This window comes from Sphaeramia orbicularis, chromosome 15 (assembly GCF_902148855.1).
Source record: "Sphaeramia orbicularis chromosome 15, fSphaOr1.1, whole genome shotgun sequence".
In the NCBI taxonomy this organism is placed as follows: Eukaryota; Metazoa; Chordata; class Actinopteri; order Kurtiformes; family Apogonidae; genus Sphaeramia; species Sphaeramia orbicularis.
Genome location: NC_043971.1, coordinates 7771553 through 7789799, shown reverse-complemented (window position 1 = coordinate 7789799; position 18247 = coordinate 7771553). Strand labels below are relative to the sequence as shown.

The 18247-nt window shown below is 34.9% G+C and overlaps 1 protein-coding gene across 1 annotated transcript in view; it reads left to right on the top strand.

The window, feature by feature from the left end:
- Window positions 1–9123: 9123 nt before the first annotated feature.
- Window positions 9124–18247, top strand: part of btaf1 (BTAF1 RNA polymerase II, B-TFIID transcription factor-associated) — a 32926-nt gene continuing 23802 nt past the window's right edge. Inside the window, 9 exon segments of the mRNA XM_030155891.1 lie at window positions 9124–9566; window positions 10487–10610; window positions 11411–11525; window positions 13367–13510; window positions 14891–15090; window positions 15970–16103; window positions 17228–17331; window positions 17334–17395; window positions 17535–17603. Of these exon segments, the coding sequence (XP_030011751.1) occupies window positions 9553–9566; window positions 10487–10610; window positions 11411–11525; window positions 13367–13510; window positions 14891–15090; window positions 15970–16103; window positions 17228–17331; window positions 17334–17395; window positions 17535–17603 (966 nt within the window). The 5' untranslated portion in view covers window positions 9124–9552.

Genomic DNA, 18247 nt, shown 5'->3' with positions numbered 1-18247 from the left:
CTTTACAGGTTCTATCAGTGGAACATTTATAAATCTATTGTATAAATGTACATTGACCAACATATATGTGTAATAACACTTTATCATATACCTTGAAAACATCAGCAAACCAGCACTTTTGTCATTTGTTTTCCAATTAATCTTATTAAAATGTGTAATATTTAGCACATTTAATCTCTGAAGCTGATAATTTCTAAAAAAAACAAAAACAAAAAAACAATAAAATAAAATAAAATTGTAGGCCAGTGTAATCAACCCAAAAATCCACAGACACCAAAGTGAGTCCTGCTGTTTTTAATTAAGTAAAACACCTGCCTCCATCATCAGGGAGTCACTGCTGTCATCCTTTGTAAACCTTACATTCTACATTTCCTATCGCCTCAAACAGATGAAATCACATTTGTCGTATTCTAAATGCGAGCGCATGTACTTCTCCAAACTGCTCTGCTCAGGGCTTATTTTAGACATTGCATAACTGTGTTTCATAACCACAATTCTTGAAAACACACAGGATGTTTCTTATGTGATAAAAATCTGATCATATTCAGATTCTATGTGTAAGTCTCTTAACATGATGCAGAGGAGTAGATGTGTCCCTCAGTCTTCAATCAGTACTTTTGTCTTTTGCTGTTAATCGATGTGGTATCTTAGGTCACAGATACAGTTCTTTCTCCGTCGTAGAAGTGTTTCTTTTTAGATTTGTAGACTAAATTTGTGTTTTTGCAGCTATAACCTCAACCAGTCAGTTACATCTTAACCCATAAAGACCCAGTGTTACTTTTGTGGCATTTCTAAAATGTTTTTTTCTCTATATTTAACTTTTCTTAAGTGATTTATCACAATTTACTATGACATAATCCTCTGTATTTTGTGTTTTGGCAGTATAAATCAGGTATTTTCCTATATTTAATTCACTGATCATGTAGATGTCCATAAAAGCTCAGATTACAGTTGAGGGTTATTATATCAAAAACAGAGAAAACTAAAAAAAAAAAAAAAAAAAGTGACTTTCTCTGCAAAATATATCATTAACTGAACAAAGAACATAGTTTCCAAATGAATTTTTCCAATCTCTTTAACTTTTCTGAAGCGATTTATCACCATTTATTATAATGTTATCCTCTGTATTTTGACATTTTTCAGTATAAATTAAGTATTTTCCTTTATCTAATTCACTGATCATGTAGACGTTCATAAAAGCTCAGATTAAAGTGGAGGGTTATTATATCAAAAACAGAGAAAACTTAAAAAAAAAAAAAAAAAGTGACTTTCTCTGCAAAATATATCATTAACTGAACATAAGAACATAGTTTCCAAATAAATTTTTCACTCTATTTAACTTTTCTAAAGAGATTTGTCACCATGTATTATAATATTATCCTCTGTATTTTGAGAATTTTCGGTGTAAATCAAGTATTTTCCTGTATCTAATTTACTGATCGTGTAGAGGTTCATAAAAGCTCAGATTAAAGTTGAGGGTTATTACATTAACCCTTTCGTGCATAGTGGTCACTCCAGTGGACAGTTATTCTACAGCTGTTCTCTTGCATATTCATGGGTTTCGTTGTTTTAGTTCCATATCAGCCAACACAGTGGACGCTTATGCATCATCCATAACACTGACATTCATACCATTACTGTAACTTTGCTGTTCTTGATAAACCTGATCTGCACTAACATGTTTCTGTGTAAATCAATAGTTATTTGTTAGACAAAAAGGTTTATTTTTGCATATTATCTCCATGAAGTGAGTAATTACTAGCATTAGAATATGTTAAAATGTGTGAAAACATCAGATTAGCTGCATTTAAATGTTTTTATTTAATTGTTTTCATCTCACTTTCTGATATTGGGTTTTAAACACGTTTCTTTACTTCAAAAACTAAATGCATGGATATTTTTCCAATTCCATGGAAAAAAAAAAAACTTGATCACATTGTTTTTTTCATGCCTAAAGAGGAGTAAAAACATTCAAGAAAAAAATCTTGACTAAGGTTGTCATAATTCATGCATGAAAGGGTTAAAAACAGAGAAAACTGAAGAAAAAGTGACTTTCTCTGCAAAATATATCATTAACTGAACATAAGAACATAGTTTCCAAATGAATTTTTCATTCTATTTAACTTCTCTGAAGCGATTTATCACCATTTTTCATAATATTATCCTCTGTATTTTGAGAATTTTCAGTGTAAATCGAGTATTTTCCTTTATCTAATTTACTGATCGTATAGGTGTTCATAAAAGCTCAGATTAAAGTGGAGGGTTATTCTATCAAAAACAGAGAAAACTAAAAAAAAGTGACTTTCTCTGCAAAATATATCAATAACTGAACATAAAACAAGTGTGTCCATTCACTGTCACTGATTCCAACTCCATGGGTTTTACTGGTGAATCAATGTTGTAGAAGATGACGGTGTTTCCATGGTAACTACGGAGCCTCTGAACGTCCAAATGGGTCATATCTGATGACCATGAAAAGACAACAAACTGTATTTTTCTGGAATTATCAGCATGTATTGATAGGATTAGTGGTTGAAAAGTTATTGAATGTTTTAGATCGGTAGACGTCAGTAGTCTTCGAGGGTTGATCTGATTCCTCTTTTTTCCGTCGCAGTACTTCAGCGTTAGTAACGTGTAGAGGAAAGGACGTTGCTTCGAACTTACTTCAGTACTTAGAGGTCGTGTTTTACCTGGGAAATTCATTCATCAGATTTACAGCAGACAAATAAAACTCCTATTTCAAGATACTTAAGCCTCTGAGAATGAAATAAAGGCCAGCGTATGAAGGTCTTTTAATTTCAGAGACTGTGAAATGTTTTGAGCATGGAGAAAGAAAGGTCACCCATAAAGTCATGCCTTCCCTCCCTCATCTATCTTGCACTGTATGAAATCATTTCAACCATGAAAAAAAACTGCTCACATAAAGATGCGCAGCTGCTCCGGGTACAATGTGTTCGTGGGCTGGAGCTCACATTTATTCTGCCTCTGTTTGCTCTGCTGTTGAATTACACTGTTGTATTACACTCACTAAATTGTGTTCTACTGGAAAAATAGGTGTATAAATCCACATGTAGAGTTTTAACCCTTTCATGCATACTGGTCACTGCAGTGGACAGCTATTCCAGAGCTGTTCTCTTGTGTATTCATGAGTTTTGTTGTTCTTTTTTTTTTTTTTTTTCACACATATCTTTATTAACCCTTTCATGAATAAATTATGAAAACCTTAGTCGAGATTTTTTATCATGAGTGTTTTTATTCCTCTTTAGGCATGAAAAAACAGTGCGATTGAATTTTTTTATTGAACCTATTTTTTTTGAAGGTAGATTTGTTTCTTTATTGCTCTAATCATAAAATTGATTGAAAAGTTGTTGTTTTTTTTTATTGAAAATATTTGTTTTTGGTTTGTACTTGTAGCATAGTAAATGCACTGTGATTCATTCCACTACCAGAAAACAAAGTCAAATGAAGCAAGTTTGGGTGATTTAACTGGTAAAATACTCAATAAAATTATCAGAAATATAATTAAAAGTAACAAAATAAGACGAATGCAAAAAATATTTAAGATCCAAAAAATTGCATTTGAACACTTTTTTTCTTTGATTGAGTAAGGTTTTTTTCTTGAAGTGAATTTGTTTTTAATTGATTTTTTTTTTTTTTTTTTTTTTATTGGAAAAAAAATAAATATATACATATATGTACACATATATATATATACAGTTTTTAGTTTTTTTTGTGTTTTTTTTTGTTTTTGTTTTTGTTAAAGCAATAAAGAAACAAATCTACCTTCAAAATTTTTCATGGAGTTCCAAAAATGTCCATTCCGCTGGACACCGTGTGTTTAATTTTTGAAGCAAAGAATGCAATATCAGAAAGTGATATACTGTGTGAAAACTATAAAATTAAAACATTTTTAACGCAGCTAATCTGATGTTTTCTCACATTTTATCATATTCCCAATTTTTATTAGCAATTGATTTACACTCAGACACGTTACTGCAGATCAGGTTTCTCAAGAACAGCAAAGTTACAGCAATGGTATGAATGTCAGTGTATGGGATGGTGCATAAGCGTCCACTGTGTTGGCTGATATGGAACTAAAACAACAAAACCCATGAATATAAAAGAGAACAGCTGGAGAATAACTGTCCACTGGAGTGACCACTATGCACGAAAGGGTTAAAGTTTTAAGACACTACATATCTTTTCTGACATGAATTGGTAACATTATGTAGATCTCTCCTGAGCATAAACCCCCAGAATCACAAGCCCTCCCCATACTTTTCACACAGTTTATCAGTAAATACATGTTTCTGTGTGTCAGAAATGAAATGTGTGGTGTCCAGCTGAGTGGACATTTTTGCGACTTCATGAAAAATAGGTTCATAAGAATTTTTTTTAGTTTTTCATTATTATTTTTTTTCATGTATTTCTTAATTTTTTAAATTATTTTTATTTATTTATTTATTTATTTATTTATTTATTTATTTATTTATTTATTTTTCAGAAGAAAATTTTCAATCACATTGTTTTTTTTCATGCCTAAAGAGGAATAAAAACACTCAGGAAAAAATTTTGATTAAGGTTCTCATAATTTGTGCATGAAAGGGTTAATGTTATCATACTCTAAAATTGCCACACAAAGGATTTGAAATTTTCTTAAATCATGATTAATTGATTAATTTTGCATGAATAATGATGCTAGCATATTACATTGCAATGGCAGTGATACAAGACATGTTCCTGTAATTGTAGTTGTATAAAAGTATAAATACACACAACCTTCTTTACCCATAAAGACCCAGTGCTACTTTTGTGTTAGTTTCCAAATGAATTTTTCTCACTATTTCATTTCTCTAAAATGATTTATCACCATTTATTATAATCTTATCCCCTGTATTTTGTGAATTTTCAGTGGAAATCAAGTCTGTATCTTTATTTTTTTTATTTAGGCAGGACAGTGCACATTAATGAGCACATTTATACATTCCATTTCAGTATAAACATGTAAATATGACAGAGTTAGCACCAATGCTAATTTTCATCCGCAGTCCCCACTTAATAAATAGCAGAGATCCGTGCAAAACAAAACAAAACAAAACAATACAGTGTAATAAGTGCAGTACAGAGCAAGACAGTGCAATACATTGGAAAATAGTACAGTATTTTCCTATATTTAATTCACTGATCATGTAGATGTTCATAAAAGCTCAGATTAAAGTTGAGGGTTATTACATCAAAAACAGAGAAAACTGAAGAAAAAGTGACATTTTCAGTCAAATTATCTCATTAACTGAACATAAACCCAGTGTGTCCATCCACTGTCATTGATCCGACTCCATGGGTTTTACTGGTGAATCAATGTTGTAGAAGATGACAGTGTTTCCACGGTAACTACGAAGCCTCTGAACGTCCAAATGGGTCATATCTGATGTCCGGTGACCTGTCTTGCTTTTGCTTTTGTTGTGATGTTTTTATGCCTCTGTAAAGCACTTTTAGTTACCCAGTGTATGAATAGTGCTATACAAATAAATTTGCCTTGCCTTGCCTGAATTTACTCTAAGCTTTTATGAACATAATCAGTAAACTAAACATGGGAAAATACACAATTTTCAGTGAAAAATGAAAATGCATTAGGTAATTTTAAAATAAATACAGACAGATCACTCAGGAAAGGTTAAATGCAGAGAAAAATAATGGTGACTTTGGTGATTTTGATGGTTGATTACGAGAGTTTAATACATCTGATATGGATATCCAGACCCCATAAGACCAATGTTCTTTCTGAAATGGAAGGAAAAATCATTGTTAGTGCATACTAAGCATGAAGATAGAAGGAGGAGTTTCAGTGGGCGTAAGAATATGAGAATAACTGTGAGGTCAGATTTGCTGAACCCTGTTTGAATATAAAAAGTGCATCAGCAATAAATCTGCATCACATCAGACAGAGAAGACTGTTGTCTCTTGTTAAAACTGCTGTTTAGCAGAAGATCTGGCTCCAACTGGTCCTAGTGGACACGTTTTCTCCCATCCTTTTCTTTTTTCACATCATTATTTAAGCTGACATTCATCTAGTCCTTTTGAAGATGTGCTCCTCCATTCTTTTATATTATCAAATCATTGCACTGCAAAAAAAAAAAAAAAACTTGTAAAAAAAACGGTAATATTCCGGCAGCAGGGGTGCCAAAAAAAATACTGTTAAATAACAGAAAATAACCATCTCATAAAAAATACGGTAATTTTCCATAATTAAAATACAGTTTTTTGCCCTAACTTTACATGAGATTTTGCAAATTTGTTTTGACTTTTTAATGTTTAATAAAGAATATTTGCATGTATTAAAACAATCAAATTACCTGTAAATAAATATATAATAATTTTCAATGAGACTAAGTTGTACAATCCACTGACAAAAACTGTATTTGGACAGTTTATTAGTGCTTATACATGTTATACAATCACAAAAATACATTTATTCAACATTTTTGTTGTGAAACCTCCCGTAATTGCACGATATTACGTTACAAGATATTTGTCAATTAACAAACAAGTCTTGTTAAACTTAAAGAACAAACACTTCTTTTACGGTTAATTGTCAGTAATTTTTATCTCATTTTATTTTTTTATTTTTTTTTTTTACAGTATTAAACTTTAAATAACAGTTCAATCTCATTAATAGAAAAGAAATATTTGTGAAATTATGATACATTTGCAAATGTATTTTAACTGTATTTTTCTGTGAAAAAATAAAAGATTTCTTTTAAAAAATGGAAATTTTAGGGCTATTCACAGGTACAGTTTTTTCATGTTATTTTACATTTGACATGTAAAATCACAGTCTATTTTTGTCATTTCATTGATATTTTCCTGTATCTTAAAAATACAGGAAAAATCTGTAAAATAAACAGTGAAATTTCTGTTAAATTACAGATTTTTTTTTTTTTTTTTTTTTTTTTTTACAGTGTATTTAAGATGGATATTTGAGGATAACTTTTGGATTTTCAGGACCATGTTTAGCTCGGTGTTTAAGTCACGAGAACCTAAAAAATACACATAAATAAAAACATCAATGTCTGAAATTTAAATGAAAGTAAAACAACATAGAGCGCAATGTTTGAATATTCATATAAATAACCGGGGCTTTTTGCCGTTCATTCGCAGTACATGAGTCTATGCTGGTTATGTGACATTACGAACGAATCGAATCTTTTGAATGGCTCTTTGAAATGAATGGTGGGAACCGAGTCTTTGTAAAGAGCTGTTCATTTAAAAAAATTTCTTTTAAGGAGGGAATGTCCGATTGCCTGTCAGTTTAGCGTCATTTATTGTTCTTGTTCTGAGAATTGCATTACAGTTCAGGTATTTAAGTAATTGCAGTGATTAATCACTGTTGTGTTTTGTGTAGTTTTTTTCCGTATGTTTACACACATTTATTGTTCTTGTTTTGAGGAGAATAAAATGTTATTTTATAAGAAAATGTTTTATTTTCTTCTTCATTTTTAGGCTACAGACTAGTCCACATAATGTATCATGATGTTTTTGGTCAAATTCCAGCATTTGCCTAATGTCACCTCTCATGTCATGTATTTCGCCCACACATTTGAACTAACTATTCTATTTTACGGTAAGATAATAGTTACTGCCGCGCCAATTAACCCTTTCATGCATGAATTATGAGAACCTTAATCAAGATTTTTTTCCTAAGTGTTTTTATTCCTCTTTAGGCATTAAAAAAACAATGTGATTGAATTTTTTTTTTTTTTATGAACCTATTTTTCATGGAGTTACAAAAATGTCCACTCAGCTGGGCACCATGCATTTAATTTTTGAAGCAAAGAAACATGTATTTACTGTCATACAGTGTGAAAACTAGGAAATAAATGTTTTGTTTTTTTTTTTGAATTGTTGCTAATCTGATGTTTTCTCACATTTTAACATACTTTAATAGTAGTTATTACTCACTCAAATAATGTGCAAAAAACAACAAAACACAACAACATAAAAAAAAAACCCTGTTAATTACAGTCTAATAACAATTAGCAATTGATTCACACTCAGATATGTTGCTGCAGATCAGGTTTATCAAGAACAGGAATGTTACAGTACTGGTATGAATTGCAGTGTATTATGGGATGGTGCATAAGTATCCACTGTGTTGGTTGATATGCAAGTAAAACAACAAAACCCATGAATATACAAGAGAACAGCTGTAGAATAACTGTCCACTGTAGTGACCACTGTGCATGAAAGGGTTAAACACCTTGAAAATGTAATGTCAATCATCATCATGTAGCATGTATTTTTTGTACACTATTAGCCCGTCGTATGATTCTGTTTAAGTGAAAGGAACCTCTGACATCCACTTTTGTGCAATGGGTGCATGATTTACTTTTCATTTTAAAGCTGGAAAAGATGAAGTTTTCTGTTCGTGGACAAATAAATTTGTTTTATCAACAATGGAATCCTTTTTTTTTTTTCTACTGTCAACAAGAGTGTCCTGCTGTCACCTACTTTCTTTTGATGGAGAAATGTGTTGTTGGTTTGCATTGTATTGACTCAGCCCTGAGTATTGTAAAGAGGAGTTGATAACGTTGTTTATCTTGTTGCTTTTTTTTTTTTTTTTTCCTTTTCTTTTTTTGGGTTTGTTGGTTGTATGGTTTGTTTGTGTATGTTGTGTAGTTCCCTGTGTATGGGTACATGTTTGTGTAAATGTATAATTTGAAAAAAAAAAAAAAAAAAGAAAAATAAATAAATCATCACATGTAGCCTATTTAGTCATTAAAACATTGGTGTTTCAAAATAATGTAAAAAAACATAAAAGATCCAATCTTTTGAACGGCTCTTTGTAGTGAACGGCTCCCTTCAAAGAGCCAAAAGTCCCATCATTAGCCTATGTGGACCTGAAACCTTTATACATGCAATTACTTCATTATTGCGTTTCTATTTTTATGCTTTCCAGTGAAATATACTCAGATGATGAACAATGAGCTCAACATTAATGAGAAAAAATGAACTATTTCCTCGCGCTTCTCTTTTTTTCCTCTCGCGGAGTTTCCTGTTTAAACGTGCGCTCTGATTGGCTCTCCTCTACATGTCTAGCCAATCAGCGTCAGCCTGCTATGGAGGAAGGAATAAATGCAAGATGGCTCCTCATATAAAAACAGTCTTCTGGGTTGCCCTTAGCGTGCAACAAAATAACTCTTTACACCTTATTAGGTTGAAATATTTATCTACGAAGAGTTCTGAAGGGTAACTTGAGCTGTAGATTGATATGCCTACGGAACCTGGCGATATTTTTTGGCATAAGAAATCCGAGAGACAAGAGGGACAACTTTGAAACCATGAATCGGAGCTGAACTCGCTCTCTTCGGTAGACAGAGTTCGGGTGGTCACAAGCTGACAGCCAGGGCCTCGGCTAGCTAGCGTTAGCTGCTAACTTGCTAATGAATACATTTGTCTGCTTCATTGAAAGCCGCAAACAACAAGGAGCAAAAACTCTGAAATTAATTGTCGCCTGTTGAATGCGGGACGTGAATGGCCGTACAGTAACTGACGATGGCTGTATCGAGGTAAGTGACTTTACAACAATTAGCTAGCTTAACTGCTAATAGGCTACTAGCTTAGTCTCGGTGAAGAATAGCATGGCCATGGCCGACTGTTAGCCGGTAAGCTAACACGATGTGACGTGAAAGTATATTCTCGTCAGTGCTCATGGCACAGGTTTTCAGGCCCGGGTACCGATAGGGGTCCAAGTATTTAAATTAGGACTGCAGGTGTGTTTATGTCACTTCGGTTTATCATTTCGAGCTTTCACCATTAAGTGCTGAAGCTCGCCGTTCAACTATTGTGGAATTGGAAACTACAGTAACTCGCATCCCTGTGTAAATGTATACTAATGTTGCAAACAGTGGTGCTGAGCTGAAAATATAACCTGCGGGTATTTACCTAATGTTTTTCCAAGCTGCAGGTGTTAGCAGCCTGTCCTTGATGCAAAAATCGTGGCAATCTTTAATAGTACCTTTCATTTGCACCAGTATGTTCTTAGTTAACATTGTTCCTATGCATAGTAGTGTTTGGCATATATATTTCTTACGTTTCTAATGGCAATATCACATGATTTCAGCGGTGTTGTATTGCACATAAGAGTAATCCCTAATGTTGTTAAGCCTAAAGTATTAGAGGTAACGCCCTGGACATCTCTAATCCACTTCACCTTATTATTAGACTGCTAAGGACTTCAATGACCCGAGTGGATAAACAGGTTGTCTTGGTGCAAAGCCAAATGATTCATAGCACTCACAGATAAAATCAACATAAATAAATGCCATCATATACCCTGATGCATCAGCATGTCGACTTGATAAAATCTGCTGAATAGCCATAACAATCTGTCAGGAGGATGTAGCATGTTGCTTGTCAAGTGTTGTGTGCTGTATGTGAAGTGTACTGCACCAGGTCACCTTATTTTCTTTTTCTAACTGGTCCTCAGGCTTGATCGTTTGTTTATCCTCCTGGACACCGGGACAACTCCAGTAACAAGGAAAGCAGCAGCCCAGCAGCTTGGAGAAGTTGTCAGACTCCATCCACATGAACTCAACAATCTTTTATCAAAGGTGTGTTTCGCCAAACCTCCATGTTTCTCTCAATAACATATTAACGAAGTTGTCACGCACACATTCACCATTACCCAGTGTCAAATATTAAGCAATTATAACACTGTAACACCTGATGGAATTTCAATGAGCCGTTTCTGCCATAGTATCATCAGAGCAGAACTATGTGTGTGATGGTTACTTGATAACTTTCGACAAACAACATCATGACAGAGTGGAGACAAGGGAGGGCACATTGTGTTTAAAGATAAAACCAGCTGAGTCTCAGTTGTATCTGATAATGTTCCTGTCAAACTTACGCCAGTGAGCAACACAGTGGTTACATTATGCATATAGTAACATCACAGCCATGTTGACATGCTAAAATGTCACAGTTGTGGAACCTCTTTAAATGAGTGAAGAAGACACATAATTTAGTATTTGTTTTACAACCCTGTAAACCATGGAAGAGCTGTGGTAGATCAGCAAGGAAAGTGTTCAGATGTTAAAACAGCCTAAATTTAAAACTCTTACAAACAGCTGATGCCAGCACAGTCAAAGCAGTTATAACAAAAGGTTGCATAGTAATCAGTGTTTTATTATGAATATGTGACTGGATTTTCTCTTAGAATTTTTGCAAACACCTGTGTGTGCTGACAGTTCTAGCTCTTTTGAATGCCATGCATTAAAAAAAAAAAAAAAAAAAGAAATCACAATCGGTTTAGTTTTGTTTCATTTTGGAGGATGTACTTGTCTCTTTCCATCTCTCTGTAGGTCACATTGTTTTACATGCCTTAATAAAATGTTCTGTCAATTACAAGGTTTTGACCTACCTAAGAAGTCCCAACTGGGACACTCGAATAGCAGCAGGCCAAGCTGTAGAGGCCATTGTGAAGAATATTCCTGAGTGGGACCCAGCCCCTAAGCCTAAAGAAGGTGAGCTGTTTGTTCATTTAATCCCTTTATTCTGTGCATTTGGTGCAATTACACAAGTGATACACTGTGACAGTTACAACACATACAGCTTGTATGTACAGCTTGTATAATCTGATCTCAAACCTTGTTAGGCCTCTTTTGGCATCCTTGTTTATGAAAAGCTAGGGTTGAGTGATGTCTACCAGGTTGGCATTTTGTGGCATTTTCAGTGAAACATTCAGATATGATATTGCAGAGAGTTGGAAAACACATGTGCAGCATTTGCTACTGTGTTAATACACTTATGCATTTACATTAATATAGCCTACATGTGCCAGTGGGTCATTTTATTAGGCAATTACTGGCAAAAGTAGTTACAGTCTACATGCATCAAAAGAAACTTACCCAGAATCTAATGTTAACCCCACTTTAAGATGCAATTAGATGAGAGAAACAAGGCAAAAGGCATGAGGCAAGGCCTATGGCGTATTCTCAACTTTATGATCAGAACAAAAACATGCTGTCTTTGTCACAGTCTAATATTTACAAAAATAGTTTATCAGTTGAGGCGATGAAGTGTGTGTCTTAGAAGTAAAATCCCGACTCAGGGTGAGCTGTTAAAGGAGTTTAGTTGGTAGATACTGAGCTGTACAGAAGAGAAAGGCTCACAGGCAGCTGTATTTGGAAAAAGGAGAAACTGAGAGTGAATTTCTGCTTCACATTGCAGTATATTAAAAGAACCCTGCTGAGCTTGTTTATTTTTATGGGGTGAAGGTAGGGCTGCACAATTTTGGCCACAAATACAATCTTGATTTTTTTTTTTTTTTTTTTTTTTTCCTCTAAAAACTCGATTTTCGATTTCGATTCAGGCTGGTGGTGGCGTTTTAGCCGGCAGATCGTTTTTGTGTGCAGCCCGCAATGCAACGCTCTGCTCCTACTCTGGTGTGTGATGAAGTTTGAGGTGCTGAATTAAGTTGGTTGTGCTGCCATCTTTGACTCATACCTTCAGGCAGAGTTTGCAGCGAGTCTTCATCGGAAGGTTCGAAGCCGTACCAAATCCACACAACCGACATGCTCTTGCTATTTTTAGCCACAAACTTCTCACTACCCTTATCAAATGGCATTTTTTACTGGTGTGTGGAGACCAAAGACTGTGGAGTCTGCTCTCACAGTTAGGAGGAGGAGCCTATGGTAGGCTGGGGGCACGCAGCCCAGAGACACAAGAGAGGTGAAATTCAATTTGATGATTACCCATTTTTAAACATTGCCCTAATTAAATAATTCAATTTAAAATCGATTAATCGTGCAGCCCTAGGTGAAGGGTTCACATCATGGTACTGACGAAGATGGGCAGGGGACTTATCCATCAGTCCTACCCTGTTGAAAGACTGAGCAGACCTGTTTATCTAAGTATCAGGTGCTGTATTTACATGTGCTGTCAGGTGTATGTTTTGTAAGAAGATCTGTGGCACCTTTTAGGTGCTCAAAATATTTGAAAGATCAGCATTAACTTTGCTGCAGGGGTAACTGATAACATGCGGTATTTGCAGTTCAAATACATACTGAAGCCTTTTACCGTGGGCTTAGACAGAATGCATGATGCTCAGCTTCACATAACACGCTTCACCCAGCTGTGTCTGTGGAGGCATACATAATCGTTTTGGAAAAGCTCCTTTAGACTCGCACAGTTCTGCAACACCTGCATTTTTAGCGTTATCAACTGGAACTGTTGTTGCAATGCCATTTTCCAAGGATATGAACTTAATTTGAACTGTGAATGAAAGGCCAGGATAGGTTGATAGGAGCCTTTTCTAGACTGATGACAAATGCAAAGTTAGACTTCTTTTGTTTGTTCCCTATAGAGTCTTGTGAAGACTTATCCCCAGAGGAGGCCTCCTGTGATCGGCTGAGTTTCTACCACTTTGACATCTCCCGCTTACTCAAACATGGAGCCTCTCTTTTGGGATCTGCAGGAGCTGAGTTTGAGCTGCAGGATGACAAGACTGGTTTGTAGTTGCCCTGTTTTTTCCCCATCTGCTGTATCATCCACACTGAACTTAGAATCACAATTGTTATAGTGTTAATTCCTCTGCTTTAACAAATTAATTAGGGGTGTAACGGTACAGAAAAATTTTGCTTCTGAACGTTTTCAGTACAGGGGTCTTTGGTTTGATGTGTTTTCGGTACGGTGAAGGAGACCAGTTAGACCATTTTTGCATTAACAGGCACCCCACATGTTATGTATGTTTGTATTTTTGAATGTTCAGTGTTCATTTTTGGCAAACACTGTAATTTACTGAGTGTTTGTGAATACCTCACAGTATTCCCTGAGGTGCCGTGAATGTGACCTCACAGTAACACTGCAGCAGAGGCACGATGAAGGAGAAGAGGAACAGGTTCAATTGATTTTGCTAACTTGAGTTAAAAAATAAAAACCTTTTTGCTATAAAGGAACCTGTGGACTCTTTTGTGCCACAAAGCTACAACAAACTGAAAACCGAAAGTAACTTAACATGTTTCGAATGTCCGACCCAGCTTCTGTGCCTCTTTTATACTCTCTGTTGTCATGTTTTGGGTTTTTTTGCAGTGGCGCTGAGAATTCGCCGCTGCTGAATGTGTATAGAGGAAACCCTGCACATGGGTTCTGCTCGTGTCCACTCTGCTTCCCAAGTGTTTGCGTTCTGCACATAGGCTACATGTATTCTTTCGGTACACCTCTGTATTGTATTGAAGGCCCCGAACTGAAAAGTTTTGGTACAAACGAGTGCACTGTTACACCCCTAAAATTAACATTTTGTAACTTGTGAAAAGAGATTACCCACTGTCCACTCTGTCTCTTCCTTTATAAGTAGCTTATCTGTTATGCACACAGAATACTTCAGTTTTCTGTTTCCTCAGAGAGAAGTTATTAAAATAATAGTATTCAAATATATAGATTTTGACACTGGTCATGACCCACTTGACCAAATTTACCATTTCCTTAGTAGAACATGTTAATAATTAGACACCAGATGACTGTTGGGTTATCCTTGAGGTTGATGTGAATACCACATAATGGCTCGTCTATGTAACCCTGAATTTGAATACAGTTTGAATATAGAAAGCCGCTCATTGTAATTTTTTAGACATTTAAATATAAAACTTCCTGACTTTTCCTGTGTCCTACATTCTCTTTTTACCTTTAATCTTTATAAACTGATTGTAGTTTTTGTTCAAAGTGCCCTGTACTTATGTTGGCTAAATTAGGAAACAGTAGAGGACATTCAGTACTATGTTTGATGACTGTTATTGGCAATATTTGCGGCTGAAGCACCTCTCAGTTCTCTCTGTCATTCACTTGTACATGTACCCTCTTTTAACATTTTTTTTTCCTTGTGTGTTTTCAGGTGAGATGGACCCAAAGGAGCGACTCTCCCGGCAGAGGAAGCTCCTTCAGAAGAAGCTGGGTCTGGACATGGGTGCTGCTATTGGCATGGACACAGAGGAGCTGTTCAACGACGAGGACCTCGACTACACCTGCCAATCCATCGGGCCCAAACCTCATGGGAGCAAAGTCATGGCTGGTTCTAGCTCTCGCAACCATGTGGTGGGTGTTTTCAGTCATTTTAACTTTGATTTAAGCTAGTTAGTATATTAAAGGGGTGAAACTCGTGCTCACTTTCCTTACCTATGTCCCATTTTTACGGCATGGAAGGAGAACACTGAGCTTGTCACTTTAGTTTGACTCATTGCTTAAAGCCCAATAAAAAGTAGGTGCGTGGCAGGACTTGGGTATATGCCACTGCTTCTTTCAGCAGTTGAATGTTGCCACATAGCCTCTGACTTGCGGTCACAGCGGAGTCAAACTGGACTGAGAGAAGAAACGGCATGCAAGCCACATCTTGTTTTGCATTGATAGCGTCTGTACTTTGAGTTGGCAGTGGTCTAATCACCAAAGGTGACTCGTATATGTTGTGTTATTGTACACTTTTGCTAGCAGCAGAAACTTGTCTGGATGAGATATCTGTTCACAAAGCTTCATTAATTGCTACTGACTCAGCTGTCTTTTTGGTGAATCAATTTTTTTTTCTCTATATTTTGTTTGGTTATATTTCGGTTTGTCAGTTTTTTGTTCGACTCATGTTTCCAACGTTACTTCAGTCATATCGTTTTGCTTTTTATTGAAGCAAAGACTGTTGGTGCTGTTGGTTGTAGCACTGCTCCAAATGGAAATGTTAAAATGCCTTTCAAAATTTTATCAGCATTTGCAGTAAAATGAGCAAAATATGTTCCATTCACTGTCTGATTTGTCTGCAGAATGTGTCACCAGTATCTAGTAATAAAGTGGCTTTTGTGAGAAAAGGAGATGAAATGGCAGTTCACCCTAAATAGACTACAATAAATGAGGAAGTAGGAAGTTACAGCTGATAATGCATGTATAGTTATCTGTTCATTAAAGCTGATGATCTAATCCACTTATTTTTAGGCCATTCAAGCTGCTGAGTTGATAGACTCAGAATTCCGGCCAGGGATGAGCAATCGTCAGAAGAATAAAGCGAAGAGAATGGCCAAGCTGGTGGCGAAACAAAGATCCAGAGACATGGATCCAAATGAGAAGAGGTAAAACAAATAATCAGTAACACACAACTGTGACATAAGTCAGTCAAGTACAGAAGAGGAGTATTTATACAAAATTATTACAGCACAGTATGATTTGATTTGAAATCTTTATTTTGAACATGTAGACAGTGAAATCAAAACAAAACCAATCAGCAAAATATCAGTAATGTGGTCTCACTGGCAAATGAGCCTGAAATATGAACGTGCCTTTATGTATATGTAATATATGGATTTATGCTATTTCTTTTCTTTTTTATTGTGTTTTTTTTAACCTTATCCTTTGGACCTAGTTTCTGTGTCTTTAATAAAGCTTGAATGAATGATGCATAAAAGGTTGATAAGTAAACAGAGAAAAGAGGAAAAATACAATAAAATAAATAAAATAAAAATAAATTAAATTAAACATGCTCGAAAAGGAGTAGGAAGAAGTAAAAACGTATATGCTCCTACCCCTGTGTACAGATTTGGGGAAAAAATGAATAGACCTCTGGTAAAATTGGAATAGCAACACTGGCATTGCGATTAATAGGTATGAGTTGATTTAAACTGACATTTTTGCTCCATTCTAGAAATTACTTGCAGCATTTTTCAAATACAGTGTTTTCAGACCTTGAATGATACAAAAAAGTGATTTATTGTTGAACATCACAGTATTAATGGCTTCAGCTCAACTGAATAACCCTGATTTTCCGACAGAACATTCATGCATCCTTTCTTGTTCTCATCAGTCTTTCATGATGTTGTCAGTGGCTTTATACCACCCCTGGTTCAAAAATGAAAGAAAAACTGCTTTATTTGAGGGCTCGTAACCATCAGTCTGCCCCGGGATCTCATTCCAGAGGTTTTCAATGAGGGTCATGTCTGGAAATTTTGAGTTGTCTCATAATTTCTTCCAGTATTGAGCACTAAAGGGTCTTTGTTTCCTTTATTATGCTTCGAAAATATCTCTTCGCATGAACAGACAAACAGAAATGTCACAGATTTGACCCATTTTATCTTGACATATGTGAAAATTCAGTGTAAAATCAGAAACACCTGCTGTGTATTTTTAAAAACAAAGTTCCTCAAGAAAAAGGTACATATTAGTTTAATTGATGTGCAAGTATTTTAATGATTTGTCTCAGTTTGTTAGTTTCAATAAATGTCTTTGTCTCCATTTTAGTAACGGACAGCTTTGAAGGTGAACCCGAAGAGAAACGAAGGAAAACCACGAATATTGTTATCGACAACCAGCAACAGAGAATAAAGTCTTAATTGACAATGTTCCAGACAACTCCAGTCTGTTAGAGGAAGTAAGTCATGAAAAACTGCTTCAGTAACTCAGCACCGGATTGAATTCAAGTGGAAAATTCTGTATTTACTTTAAGAGGCTCAAATGACAAACCAGAAACTAGTCCTGAGTCATCCTTATGTCCCGTTGCTTTGTTCCAGACAAATGAGTGGCCTCTGGAGAGCTTCTGTGAAGAGCTCTGCAATGACCTGTTCAATCCTTCGTGGGAGGTAACAGTGCTTTTTTTAATTGTGCAAATATTTATTATAAGATGGAGCTACATTTTACCCTTAGATGCATACGTGTCTGAACCCTACACTCTTCCATAAATGGGTCTAAAATGACACAAGTTAAGATCAATGTGTTTTATGCCACTTCTGTCATGTTGAAAATCATCATTTATATTATATTTTGGTCCACAAAAGAATGATTTCATGTCTGAACTATTTTTTATTTTTCATTTTGAGCAATTCTAAAAGGTTTTTTTTTTTTTTTTTTTGATATATACTTTATTTTCAGTTTTTAACTTTATAAAAACTATACAAAACATGCCACAACAAAGAAACAGACAAACATAGAGGCTGCCAGACAGTTATAAACTACATAAATAGACTTACAGAAATAACAAAGTTGCAGTATTCTAAAAGCTTTTTTTCCCTAGATTTTTTAAATTTGAAAAGCAAAGTGTGTGTGTGTATGTATATATATATATATATATATATATATATATATATATATATATATATGTATGTGTGTATATATATATATGTATGTGTGTATATATATATATATGTATGTGTGTATATATATATATATGTATGTGTGTATATATATATATATGTATGTGTGTATATATATATATATATATATATGT